The sequence below is a fragment of the Hemicordylus capensis genome, chromosome 6 (genome assembly GCF_027244095.1).
Source record: "Hemicordylus capensis ecotype Gifberg chromosome 6, rHemCap1.1.pri, whole genome shotgun sequence".
NCBI classification, from domain to species: Eukaryota; Metazoa; Chordata; class Lepidosauria; order Squamata; family Cordylidae; genus Hemicordylus; species Hemicordylus capensis.
Window position 1 is genome coordinate 132737003 of NC_069662.1, and position 12213 is coordinate 132749215.

General features: G+C 46.6%; 1 protein-coding gene and 1 long non-coding RNA gene across 7 annotated transcripts in view; one reads left to right on the top strand and one right to left on the bottom strand.

Moving 5' to 3' along the window:
- Positions 1-12213, bottom strand: part of ANKIB1 (ankyrin repeat and IBR domain containing 1) — a 130720-nt gene that overhangs the window by 20703 nt on the left and 97804 nt on the right. For all 6 annotated transcript variants that reach the window (XM_053262329.1, XM_053262328.1, XM_053262330.1 and 3 more), the window contains exons 13-14: positions 7246-7332; positions 7074-7140 (exon numbers count right to left, since the gene is read on the bottom strand). In XM_053262329.1, the coding sequence (XP_053118304.1) occupies positions 7074-7140; positions 7246-7332 (154 nt within the window). The remainder of the gene's footprint in view (positions 1-7073; positions 7141-7245; positions 7333-12213) is intronic.
- LOC128330082 (uncharacterized) lies at positions 664-7280 on the top strand. Its single transcript, XR_008309948.1, has 4 exons — positions 664-884; positions 2350-2462; positions 3153-3324; positions 6585-7280. It is a non-coding gene; the product is annotated as an uncharacterized LOC128330082 (long non-coding RNA).

Consider the following 12213-nt stretch of genomic DNA (forward strand, 5'->3'; position numbering starts at 1 on the left):
GGATTACTGCAACATGCTTTACATGGGCCACCAATGAAAAATATTTGGAAATTACAGATGATGCAGAATATGGTGGCCAAATTACAAATTACTAGCCATTCAGAGTGGGGGTGAAGCACAGAAAATTTTAAATGGTGCTGCAGCTGAGAAGAGCTTCTGCTGCTACCACACACTCACCATCACCCAGTAAGCCATGGCCCAATGGGGAGCTTTAGCAGACAGGCATCAGGGTCCTGGGCCAGTCCTTCAATGGACATGGGCCCTAAGGGTTATGCCCAACCAGGGCCAACCACTAAGTGATAGGGCACCAGCTACTTTACAGGTACCTCCACTTTCCGTCTACATCATATGAAGCTAGGAAAGTTCTTACACACCACAGTGGATAAAAGTGATGGAAAGTCATATTATATAGAGCAGCTGAATGCCAGGAGAGAGGAAGGCCTGAGTAGTCAAGCATGGGTAAGCTAGGTAAGACCTGCAAGAGAGTGAAGGTTGGGGGCAGCAGTTTGACATCAGCTTATTTGGTATGTAAGATGGAAACATATGACAGCTGGAGTGTGGGAAGATACTTTCTGGTGCAGTGTCACTGCAGAGAATATCACTTTTTCTGAGATAAAAAACCCCCGGGTTGCTTACCTGTAACTTATGATCTCTGTCAGGATCCACAGTCAACTGAGTCTTCTGCGCCTGCACAGGAGCCCTTCGGAAGAATCTTTAGCTCCGTTTAGGCACCCTGGCCCTTTAAAGCATAGTGATATTGGAGCCTTCAAGGCAGTCTATAGAACCAGCTGTAGAGCACCTCCCTCTTCAGTTCCTGATAGTCAGCTGCAAGAGAGACTGATAACATCCAGAGATAGAAGAAGACAGCAATCACAGCAGCACAGGTAGGGAAACAGTTATTAATGTCAAAAATAAGCTAGCAGAGAGGACGGTTGGGCAGGTGTTGTGAGTTACCATGGATCCTCACAGAGATAAGTTACAGGTAAGCAACCTGTTTATCTCTGTAGGGATCCATGGGCCCTCGCAATTGGGTCAGTGATTAGCTCCCATGAAAAGGAGGTGGGTGCTAACAGTTACAGCAATTTCTTCAAGACTGCCCGACCAAAACTGGCCCCTAAAGCAAAATGCAAGTCCACAGCATGGTGATGGACAAAGTGCTGGTCTGAGGACCAAGTGGCAGCCCTGAAAATGTCCTTCGTACTGATGCTTAACATGTGGGCAGCCGAGGTAGCTATGGACCTAGTGGAATGCGCCTTGATCTTGGAGGGTGGCTGAACGCCTTGCTTCTTATAACAGAAGAAAATCAGCTGCACTAGCCAGTTGGACAATCTTTGTCTAGAAATGGCAAAACCTTTACTAACTCCTGCAAAGGGGATGAACAGTTTGTTAGAACTCCTGAATGCCTTTGTGTGATCCAGAAAATAAAGGAGACACCTGCGGACATCCAGGGTGTGCAGAGAACGCTCAAGAGGCGTAGATGGATTACAGGAAAACATGGTCAGCATGATGTCCTGGTTGATATGAAAGTCCGACACAATTTTAGGGCGAAAGGCAGGATCCGGACGCAGGATCACCTTGTCTGGGTAAAATCTAGTATAATATGGTGAATCCGCCCTTAGAGCGGTAAGTTCACTTATATATCTCACAGACATGATGGCCAAAAGGAAGGCAATCTTTAGGCACAGTAGCTTCATGGTTGGTGATAACAGCAGTTCAAAGGGGGCCTCCGTGAGTGTGGACAGCACAAGGCTGCAAGGCTCAACCAGTGCCCACACCAGGGGGTCCAGGTTGTTAACCCCTTTCAAGAAACGTTTAGAGTCAGGGTGGACAAAAATCAACTTGCCGTCCCAGCCCAGGTGGCGAACGGAGATGGCAGTGAGGTGAACCTTAAGGGAGGAGTTTGAGAGACTGAAACCCTTGAGAGAGGCGAGGTACAGGAATACTGGCATATTGAAGCTTGGAACGGGCAGGCGCAGCTTGTGAACTCTCCTCGGGGGGGGGGAGCGGCGGGTGGCTTCTTTAAGGTAAACAGAGCCGGTGCTCCGTGCCACCCAGTAGCCCCCGCGGCGGGGAATCACCTCCGCCACTCACCTGGCCGCTGGCGGGGGCTCGCCTCCGCAGGAGCCAGGTGAGTGGAGAAGGCAATTCCCCACCACGGGGGCTGCTGGGCGGCATGGAGCACTGGCTCCATTTACCTTAAAGAAGTTGCCTGCCCCCCCCCCGCAGGTGCGTCCACGAGCCGTGCCTGGGAATGGGTAAAAGCTTGGAACGGGTCAAAGCCCAGGACATGAAATGCTTCCATTTGCGCATATAGTCCTGTCTCGTTGATGCATTTCTCTCATTTATTAGGATCTTGTCTAAAGGTTCAGCCTCCACGCTGTCAACGAGAGGGTCCAAAGGGCATGGTGCAAGATTAGTCTCCTGTCCCTCGTGAGAAGGTCCCGTTGAAGTGGAAGGCAAAGGTAAGAGCCCTTGCATAGCTGAAGGAGAGCTGGGAACCAGGGCTGCCTGGGCCACGAAGGGCAGACTAGGACGCACAGTGTACGTGCTTGTAGTATCTTCCCCACCACTCTGGACATTAACGGAAAAGTGGGGGAAGAGGTAAAACAGTCTGTCCTCCCATTGCAGCTGGAAGGCATCTGACAGAACAGAGTCATTCAACTCCCACTCATGGAGGGAAGAATCTTGGTTCAGGGAGTCAGCCAAGATGTTATCTTCCCCCTTAATGTGTATAGCCATGGGGAAGATGTCAAATTTCAGGCACCTTTCCCACAACTGTAACGTGAGGTTATTCAGGGACTTAAAGACAGTGCCCCCCGATGGTTGAAGTAGGTGATAGCCGTAGTATTGTTGATGTAAACTTGAACCACCTGGCCTTCAAGGAAGGGTAGGAATGCCTTGAAAGCAAGGAAGACTGCCAAGAGCTCCAAAAAGTGAATATGCAGCTCCTGCTGCTGGGAATTCCAAAGGACCCTTTCCTGGAGAGAACCACAGTGAGCACACCAACCCTGCATGGAAGCATCAGTAGTGACTGATATCGTAGGGTTCAGTTCCTGAAAGGCGACCCCTAGCGAAAGGGACTCAGGCAGGAACTACCAGAGCAGGTCTCAGAGAACAGTCTCTGGCAAGACTAACTTGTTCTGACTGTCTAGGTTCGGCCAAAAGACAGACAGCAGCCAGAGTTGCAGTCTCAGCATCCATTCTCCACAGTCATGGTGCATGAGCCCAAAAGGCCCAGCAGACGTTGGATGGACTGAGCCCATTGTTGGGGAGCTGCCTCGAAAGCAACCACCATGGAAGAGATGGCCTGAATGTGTTCTTCGGGTAATTATGCATGCTTCTTGCCCACATCCAGGATCACACCGATGTAGTGGATGGCACGCTGGGGGGTCAGGAATGATTTATTCAGATTAACACTGAGCCCCAGATCTGCCAGGAGAGAGAGAGGGGGGAAACTGTAGATTGAACAGTAGGGTAGACTTTTCCGTTGCTGTAAAAAGCCAGTCATCTAGACAGGGAAAAACAGAGACACCCTGGATGCGGAGATAGGCAATGGCAGCCATCATGCACTTAGTGAAAACTCTAGGAGTACTACAGAGGCCAAACGGGAGCACTTTGTACTGGTGCCCAGGCAGAAGCACAAGAAAAGACGATGTCAAAGCCTTATGGAGATGTGGAAGTAAGCATCCTTCAGGTCTAAGGATGCAAACCACTCCTCCTCGCACAGTAGTGGTAAAATCGACTGTAGAGAAATCACACGAAACTTGGACGTTTGGGCAAACTTGTTCAGTTCTTGCAAATCCGAGATGGGGCGGAGCCCACCATCATGTTTAGGGACCTGGAAGTATCTGGAGTAGAAACCAGTGTGCATCGAGGAAGGTGGAACTGTTTCTATGGCATCCTTTTGAAGCAGCGAAGTAACGTCCTCTTCAAGGATAAGAGTTGTGTGGGTGTTATTTTATGCTCACATGGGCAGGTAGAGAGTCAAATTCAATAGCATAGCCACTGGCCACTATGCACAAAACCCAGGCATCTGATGTCACTTGACACCAGGAAGGGAGAAAGGGGGCAAACAGGTGCCAGGCGAAGAAATAGGGAGAGAAACTTTCAGGTCCGAAACATTAAAACGACTGTTTGGGTTGTTCCCAAGACTTGGACCCTGAGAGAAAGACATCCTGAGGAGTAAAACCTCTGCGCCATAGAATCCAGTTTACAACCTTCCTTATCTACAGGGGCCAAATGTTTCCAAGCAGACTTGGTTTGTAGTGCACAGTCCACTACCAGATAATTTGGTACTGGATGTTTGAAAAGAAAGGGGCAAGAAGCCTCCTGGACCTGATATAGGCTCTCCATCTTTTTACAAGAGAGAGTAGAAGTCACTGGGGTCAACCAAGCAGCCTTAGAAGCAGCCACCAGGGACGGAAACATTGGTCGCACAGTGGGATGTGCTACAGACATGGTAGCCACGTAACTGTATACAGGGTCTGTAACAGCATCTTCAGGAGGATGAACCTCCAGGCCCAAAGCTTTCACCATTTCTTAGATTTGCACCCAATAAGATTTAGTTTCTTCAGAAGGCGGGTTTGACGGTTAAGTCCTCACAGTATCATCGAGAGAAGTGTTCAGCAGCACATCAGTGATGTCAGAGTCCGGCTCAGAGGGGTACGAGGACTCTCCGTCGGAATCAGGGTCATCCAGCATAGGGTCCCTTGGGACCGGGTGTGAAGAAGGAGCAGGAGATGCAGGCACAGGTGGGGGAACTGGGTGTATAGGGTCAGAGGCCACTGGAAGGGCAGGCGTCTGAGGATGCTTAGGAGGCTCAGAAACCGGCAGCACCAGCAGCACTGGTGTGGGCGGCAGGGCCCTAGGCAATGGTGTGGCAGACCGGTGAAGGTACAGGTGGTATAGATGGCTTCTTGAAGGGGTCAGAAGGTTGCACATTCAAGGGGTCTGGTATATCCCCCCCTGAGATGGTGGTCACAAAAGAACTGAAGTGCTGGCGCTTCCTTCCACCTTAAATAGCCACGTGGCAGGGGGGCGCAAATGCGAGCTGTGGTACTTCACACAAGAGGCTTCCATGCAGGTGCAGAACCCATTCTAATGGATTCAACAGATCACGCCCCAGATCCTGTATTCCTGAAAATCATATGGTAAGGCAGGTGAATTATACAGGAAACGGGAGTGAAGGTGTTCTCTAGCTCTGAGATGTGGCAAGTCAAAGGCCCCCAGAGAACTATTATAGTTGAGGGGGTCAATAAGAACATGGAAGTCAGAGAAGTGGAACCTCTCCCTCCAGGGCAAAGCTGAAGGGCACTTTGGTGTCAAAGTCAAGAGACCACCTTTCGGTGTCTTAGGAATTAGCACAGGCGACTCTGGTTCATCAGTATCAAGTCCTTGTGACAGGGTGAACCTCTTAAAAGTAGAGCCCGACGGAGTAGTTTGCAGATCAGAGTAGGCGCTCCAGCTCTTGACAAAAGAGGGTTTGCAACACTGGGGAGTCTATAGAAGGCATTTCTGGATGATTCGGAAAGTGATGAGAAGGTGACTGGGCAGGTGTTGAAGTTTGTGAAATAACGATGAGTGATGGTGGCATCGAACAAACAGATGAAAGGCGAAGAGCAGTCATATTGGCAATGGGTGCCGATGGGGTCGAAGAGGTAGTGGGTGTCGAGGTCAGAACTCTTGAAGATGATGAATGCTTAGAGCCAAAGGCAGAGCCGGAGCCAAATGCAAAGAAGTCAACGGTGCTGAGCGAAGCGGCGCCGAAGATTGGGACGCAGAACCGGAGCCAATTGAAGTCGAAGCAGAAGAGCTTGAAGGTCCCGGTGCTGACGATGTCAGAGCAGTAGTCTTCGAAAATGAGGAATGAGGTGAGTACAAGGTCCCAGGATGAGCTGAGGATGGAGTCGAGCCTCTCGGCACCAAGCTCAGTGTCAAATGAGACCTGGCCAGCACCGATGCCGTTGTGGTCAAGGTCGCAGAGGGAGTATGTTTTTCGTTTTCCTTGTGGGGCTCCCCCAACAAGAAACAATGGACATCGTGCTTATGTTTATGCGGTCACTCCCGTCCTCTTTTTTGAGATTTTTAAAAGGAAATCGAGTCACAGAGGTCAATGGTGCCAAAGTCAAGGCCAATGCTGACAGTGCTGACAGTCCAGGCGCTGTGGTTTTTGGTGGGGATGAGGGACTCGGGCAAAGGATATTTTCATACAAAGACGCTTTAAGGCAAAGTTCTCGACTTAGGCGGGTTTTCTTTTAAAAAGATAGACACACTTTACAAGCACTGGTGTTGTGCAAGTCACCCAAGCAGATGAGGCAATCAGAATGCCCATTGGAGGAAGGCATAGTATTCTTACAAGTAGTGCAGCGCTCAAAACTCTTAGGAGCCAAGTCCCACAAAAAGTCCAGAGTCAGCCAAAAATTCGGAAGTAAGATGCCTAAGCCAAAGGGGGAAACTAATCAAAGTCCAGAAACAGTCCAAGGTCAGAGAAGCTGAGTTAAAATCAGTCAAAAAACAACACAGAAAGAATAGTCAAGAACAGTCCATAGTCAGCCAGAAAGATATATGATTTCAATCTCTTACAGGGGGAAAACAGTAGCAGATCCTTCACAAGGCAACGCGAGCAGCACACAAGAAGGAACTGAAGAGGGAGGCGCTCCACAGCCAGTTCTATAGGCTCCCTTGAAGGCTCCAATATCACTATGCCTTAAAAGGCCGGGGTGCCTAAACGGAGCTTAAGATTCTTCTGAGGGACTCCTGTGCAGGCGCAGAAGACCCAGTTGTGAGGGACCATGGATACCTGCAGAGATCAAATAGTTTTGTTATAAACCCAATGGCATATATTGCAATATATATGTTGAACTGTTTTAACTTTTATATGTGTTTTAACTGTTGTTAGCCGCCCAGAGACGCAAGTTTGGGCGGGGTATAAATCTAATAAATAAATAAATAAATAAATAAAATTAACCCAAGTTAAGCAAGCAAGCAATAAAACACTCAGGCTTTTGAAAGGTTTAATACAAGTACATTATTCTAAGGGCTAGAAGTAACACAGAAAATACTAACACACTTACTTCCACTGAGAGCTCTACTCAGCTGCTCCATCTTTTCTTTGGCTGTTTTAAGAAGGCGCTGTTCTAACTAAAAGCACGGGGGCGGGGGGGGGAATAAAGAAAAGGCAATAAACAACCTGATTTTTTTTTACTAATAAAGCTAAAAACAAATTTATAAAATTTCCAGTCATACTTGATAGCTGAGTTCATGATTCTTAAACCTTGTGTAATAGTGCATAAATCTATCAAGTTCTTGAAATCTTTTGTGTTTCTTTTCAGCCTGGAAAATAAATGTAGGAAATAAGAGGGGAGGGGAGGGGATTAACATTTACTGAGTTCATTTTAATTACTCATAATTCATTTTAATTTACTCATAAGCAAAAGCAAGTATGCAATCAAACATTTAAGCTGCAAACTGTAGAACTTTATTCACAAACAAAATGGTGATGATTACCATATGAACAAATTGGCCAGCCAGAAATATAACTAGCACAATTCAGAAGTAGAATAAGGTAGAGCTGTGATTAATTTGTATAAAGACTGTCAATGGGGTGGGGGGACTTAAAGCCATGGTAAGTACAATGCAAAGGCTCTATTTGACTGTACTTTGGAGTTACAATAATAAATTATAAAACCAAATATATCTGATTTCACAGAAGGACCAAGGCAGGGAAAATATTCAGAGCCAGTAACAGGTGACTAACAAGAAACTCCTACACTGTTTTCTACTCTGGGGTGGTGTGGAGGAGGGGAAGGAACAGGATACTCCGCTCATGAAGTCATGTTCTCTTGCCTTCCCAGTGCATCCCCTCACCCTCTCGCACGTGACATTAATTCTAATATGAGACACAGGATCATTGAATCCCAAGACTTGATTTGATAAATGATTCCACCAAACCATTTTCCTTTAATTTTTTTTTTAAAGAATGAAATAATTTTACAGTTAAGGCCCCACATGCTCCCCAAGCACTTGTCTAGTGGCTTGCGGCAAATATGAATTGGTCTTGTGTGCTATGTATTTATTTTAAAGATCATAAGTTAGTCCCCTTGAAATTAATGGGACAAATTGGTTACAACTAACTTGTCTCATTGACTTCAATTAATTTTGTGTTTTAGCCATGAATAACTAGTCTAGATGCTGCTTGTGGAGAAATGGGTTTGGTTGCCCAAAATTTGGTTACAGATCTACAATTTTCTCTTGCCAAGGCTCCAAAGTCCCTGACATGAGTCAGCGGTGGCCTTTGCTGGCACTGACGGGGGGGGGGCAGCAGAAAGCATTTTAAACTGTAAATTAGTAGGTGCTTACTTCTCCTCCTGCCGCACTTGAAAGCTGTTAGAGCAGCAGCATGCCACCCAGCACCCACTGTGGTGGAGGATTGGCTCTGCCACTCAGCTGGCCTCCACACAATCATGGAGGCCATTTGCTGGCCACGCAAATGGTCTCCGCAAGCTGAGTGGCAGAGCTGATCCTCTGCTGCAGCCAGTGCTGGGTGGCGCACCGCTGTTCTGAACAGCTGTCATGTGCGGCAGGAGGAGAGGTAAGCACCTACTAATTTACAGTTTAAGATGTCTCCCGCCACCCCACCCCACCCGCCCAGACCGCTGCTGACATGAATCAACCCCTTTTCTCTTTAGAGGTGTCATTTCATGGCGCCAAGGAAAGCACACAGACACATTCTTCTTCCTGTCAGGAATTCACACCTGGTTAATGCTTACCAAGGAAATGTCCAAGTAAGCCATCAATTAAGAGATGCAAAAAGGATAACTCCAGCTAAGGTAATTGCTTTCCTATTGAACAGGGGAGTGATAATAGTTGGCCCATCTCCAACCATGCCCACCTCACATATACACAGAAGATCTCCCAAAACCAGATGGAGAAATTCTATTAACTATTGGATCCAGCTGACTTCCAGTATACAGGTGAGAATAGCTGGGATATCTTTTATGCATAAGCATTTCCCTTTCATGTTTTGGGTATGAGAGCCTTTTAACCCTTGCAGCTTCCTCCCCACTGAGGCGGGACAGAAGCATTCCTTCCCAGCAAGGAAGAACTCTCTCTGACAGAGAGTAGCAGCCATGATTCTTAGGTTTTAAACTAGTTTTGCAACTTTGTGAAAGTCTCTTGATCTTAACAACCATATGATCTATATGTTGGATTGTATCATGCTTTTTCATACTATTTTTTCCATCTCCATTCTGAAATTTTATTGCCTGTAAATTATGTTCCTTTTTGGCAATAAAACAAGCTTTTAATCTTTTTATTATAAACTAGATTGAGCTGGATTTTATCGCTAGCCTTACCTATGAGGCTAAAAGCTACTTAAAAGAGGTCTTGGGTTTGGAATCTTCCTTTGGCTCCAGGAGATTTCCCCTAAGTGGCTAAACATCACACTACTTTGGGGGTTCAGGCAGTGTTTTGTCCTACCATAAAGGATGGCTGCTGGTGGTAGGGAAAACATTAAGGAGATTTTTTATCACACCTGGCAAATTTGGGTACCTGGGTGTGAGTTAGGAAAATTCTCAGCCCTCAGCCACAATGTAATCAGCACATTGCCCATTATTTTTTGAGTATATAACATTTAAATATGTCCAATAATAAGGGAGTATGTGAAATAATGTCTGATTAGTTCTCTCATTATATCAATGCATTTTAAATAAAATGAATAGAAGACAGCGCCTTTTCCACTTGTGACATAGTTGTAACAACAACGATAAGAGATACCGATTAAGCACTAGAGTAGGGCACTGAAGTATGTTATTCTCTCCCCTGAATAGTTGATGGCAGCCAGCCTTCAAGCAGCAGTCTTCCTACCCCAGTCCTGCCGCATTTCAGGCCTTGGAGATAGCAGAAAACAAAACCTAGATATATATAGAAATCCTTCGTTTTATGTTGTCATGATTCATCTTGGTTAAGGTCAGTAAGGGAGTCACAACATCATTCATATGAGGTGGGGAGTTCAAACTTTTATTCTGAACTGGTAACCTGAATTATTATAGTTTTTAGTTTCTACTCTGGTTCAGATTTAATAGAGATTGACAGGTTGATTACCTGTAACTTTGGTTCTTCTAGTGGTCATCTGTCCTTTTACAAAAATGGGCTTCATGCAAGCATGGAGGCCATGTTGGTACTTTCCAAGCTCCTGTTTTGGCAGGAACCCTGCCCCCAATTGCTATACGCAGCTGCGTCACTCCTCATCCCCTCAGTCTTGGGAGTCTGCCTTCAGGAGACCCCTGTAAGGAGGATGGGCATGTAAAAGGACTGATGACCACTAGATGAACCAAAGATACAGGTAAGCAACCTGTCACTCTACGATGTGGTCTTCGTCTTTTACACAAATGGGTGCATAGCAAGCTATCTTACCTGGTGGTGGGTCTAATCAAAAATAGATTGAAGAACAGCTCTGCCGGATGCAGCATTCCTGTGAGTCTGGGCATTGATGGCATAATGCTGGATGAAGGAATGTGGTGATGCCCAGGTGGCTACCTGGCAGATCATTTCTAGTGGTACTGCTCTGTCAAAGGCAACAGATGAAGCCATTGTTCTGGTGGAATGTGCCTTGATAGTTGGCGGTAGCTGTTTACACACCAGCTTGTAACAAAGTTTGATTGTAGAAATGATCTACCTCAATAGGATTTGTGCGGAGATCTGGCAACCCTGCTCTGACCTTCATAGGACACAAACAGGATCTTGGACTGTCTCCATGCTGCGGACCGCTGAAGCTAGGCGGCCATGGCCTGCCAAACATCTAGAAGGTGCAGGCAGCGCTCTGCTGGTGTAGTTCGGATTTTGGAAGAATGCAGGCAAGTTAGTTGGCTGTGAGCAGTGGAATGATGAGACCACCTTTAGTAAGAACTGCATGTCCGGTCATAGGACCACCTTCTCAGCATGGAAAATCAGGTAGGGAGCATCCATCTCAATTTGCGAAGTTTACTTACCCTACACACAGAAGGGATGGCCACTAGAAATGCAACTTTCCAGGTAAGTAGGTGAGGGTCCATCCTGCTTAGGGGTTCAAATGGGGGGCTCAGCAAACAGGCCAACACTAATGAGAGATCCCAAGTAGGGGCCATCACAGGGTCATCAAGGAGGACATGAGATAGTCCCTTGAGAAACTGCTTGACTGTTGGATTATGGAAACAAGAGTTTTCAGTCTTTGGTTGTGTGTGTGTGTGATGATTGCCGCAAGGTGAACTTTCAATGAGGATAACTTTAAACCTGAGCATTTCAGGTGCAACAAGAACAGATTTGCTGAACAGTTAAGGAACAAACATCAAACTTACATTGGTTTGCAAAGGAACAAAATCTTTTCCATTTGTGAGTGCAGGACTTTGCCATTAAAGGTTCCTCAATGCCCAAAGAACCACATGCAAATCTATGGAGAAGGAGGCAAGGTTCTCCAAGACATCAGATAGAGGGATTTCATGTCCAGATGCAGAATTTTCCTTGTGGCCTGAGAGAGAAGGTGCATATGCATTTAAAGATGTATGAACTCTTTGGCCATTTGCCATAATCATGGGAACCATGGCTTCCAGGGCCACCATGGTGCCACTAAAACACAACTGACCTTCTCCCTCCTGATTTTCAGGAGAATCCTCAGGAGCAATGGAATCAGTGGAAAGAGGTAAGTGTAGTGCTCTGTCCATGGAATTGCAAATGTATCCCCTAAAGAATTTGTCCTTCTCCCTGCTCTCAAGCAGTACACTTCGCACTTGCGTTTTCCTCCGAGGCAAAGGCATCCAGCATGGGGGTATCCTAGCAATGGAAAATGTGGAGCACAGTCCTTTGATCAAGTTCCCAGTTGTGGGAAGTCGCAGTTGACCTGCTTAGAGTGTCTTCACGAAGGTTCTCCACCCACTGGCTATGTACTGCCTGTGGCATCACCTTGAGGGTGATGCACCATCACCAAAGGTCAAGGCTAGCAAAGATCTGTTTATATACGGCTTGTTGCTTGTTTATATAAGGCTTGGCTGTCGTATTGTCCATTTGGACAGTGACAGACAAGTTCTGTATGAGAGGCAGGAAGCTTTTTAGAGTGTGGAAAATCGTGAGGAGTTCTAAGTAGTTTATGTGCCTGAGACACTCTGCAGTAGTCCAGTGGCGCCACTCAGATACAGGATCCCTGTGTGCACGCCTCAACCATCTCAGAAGCATCCATGATGA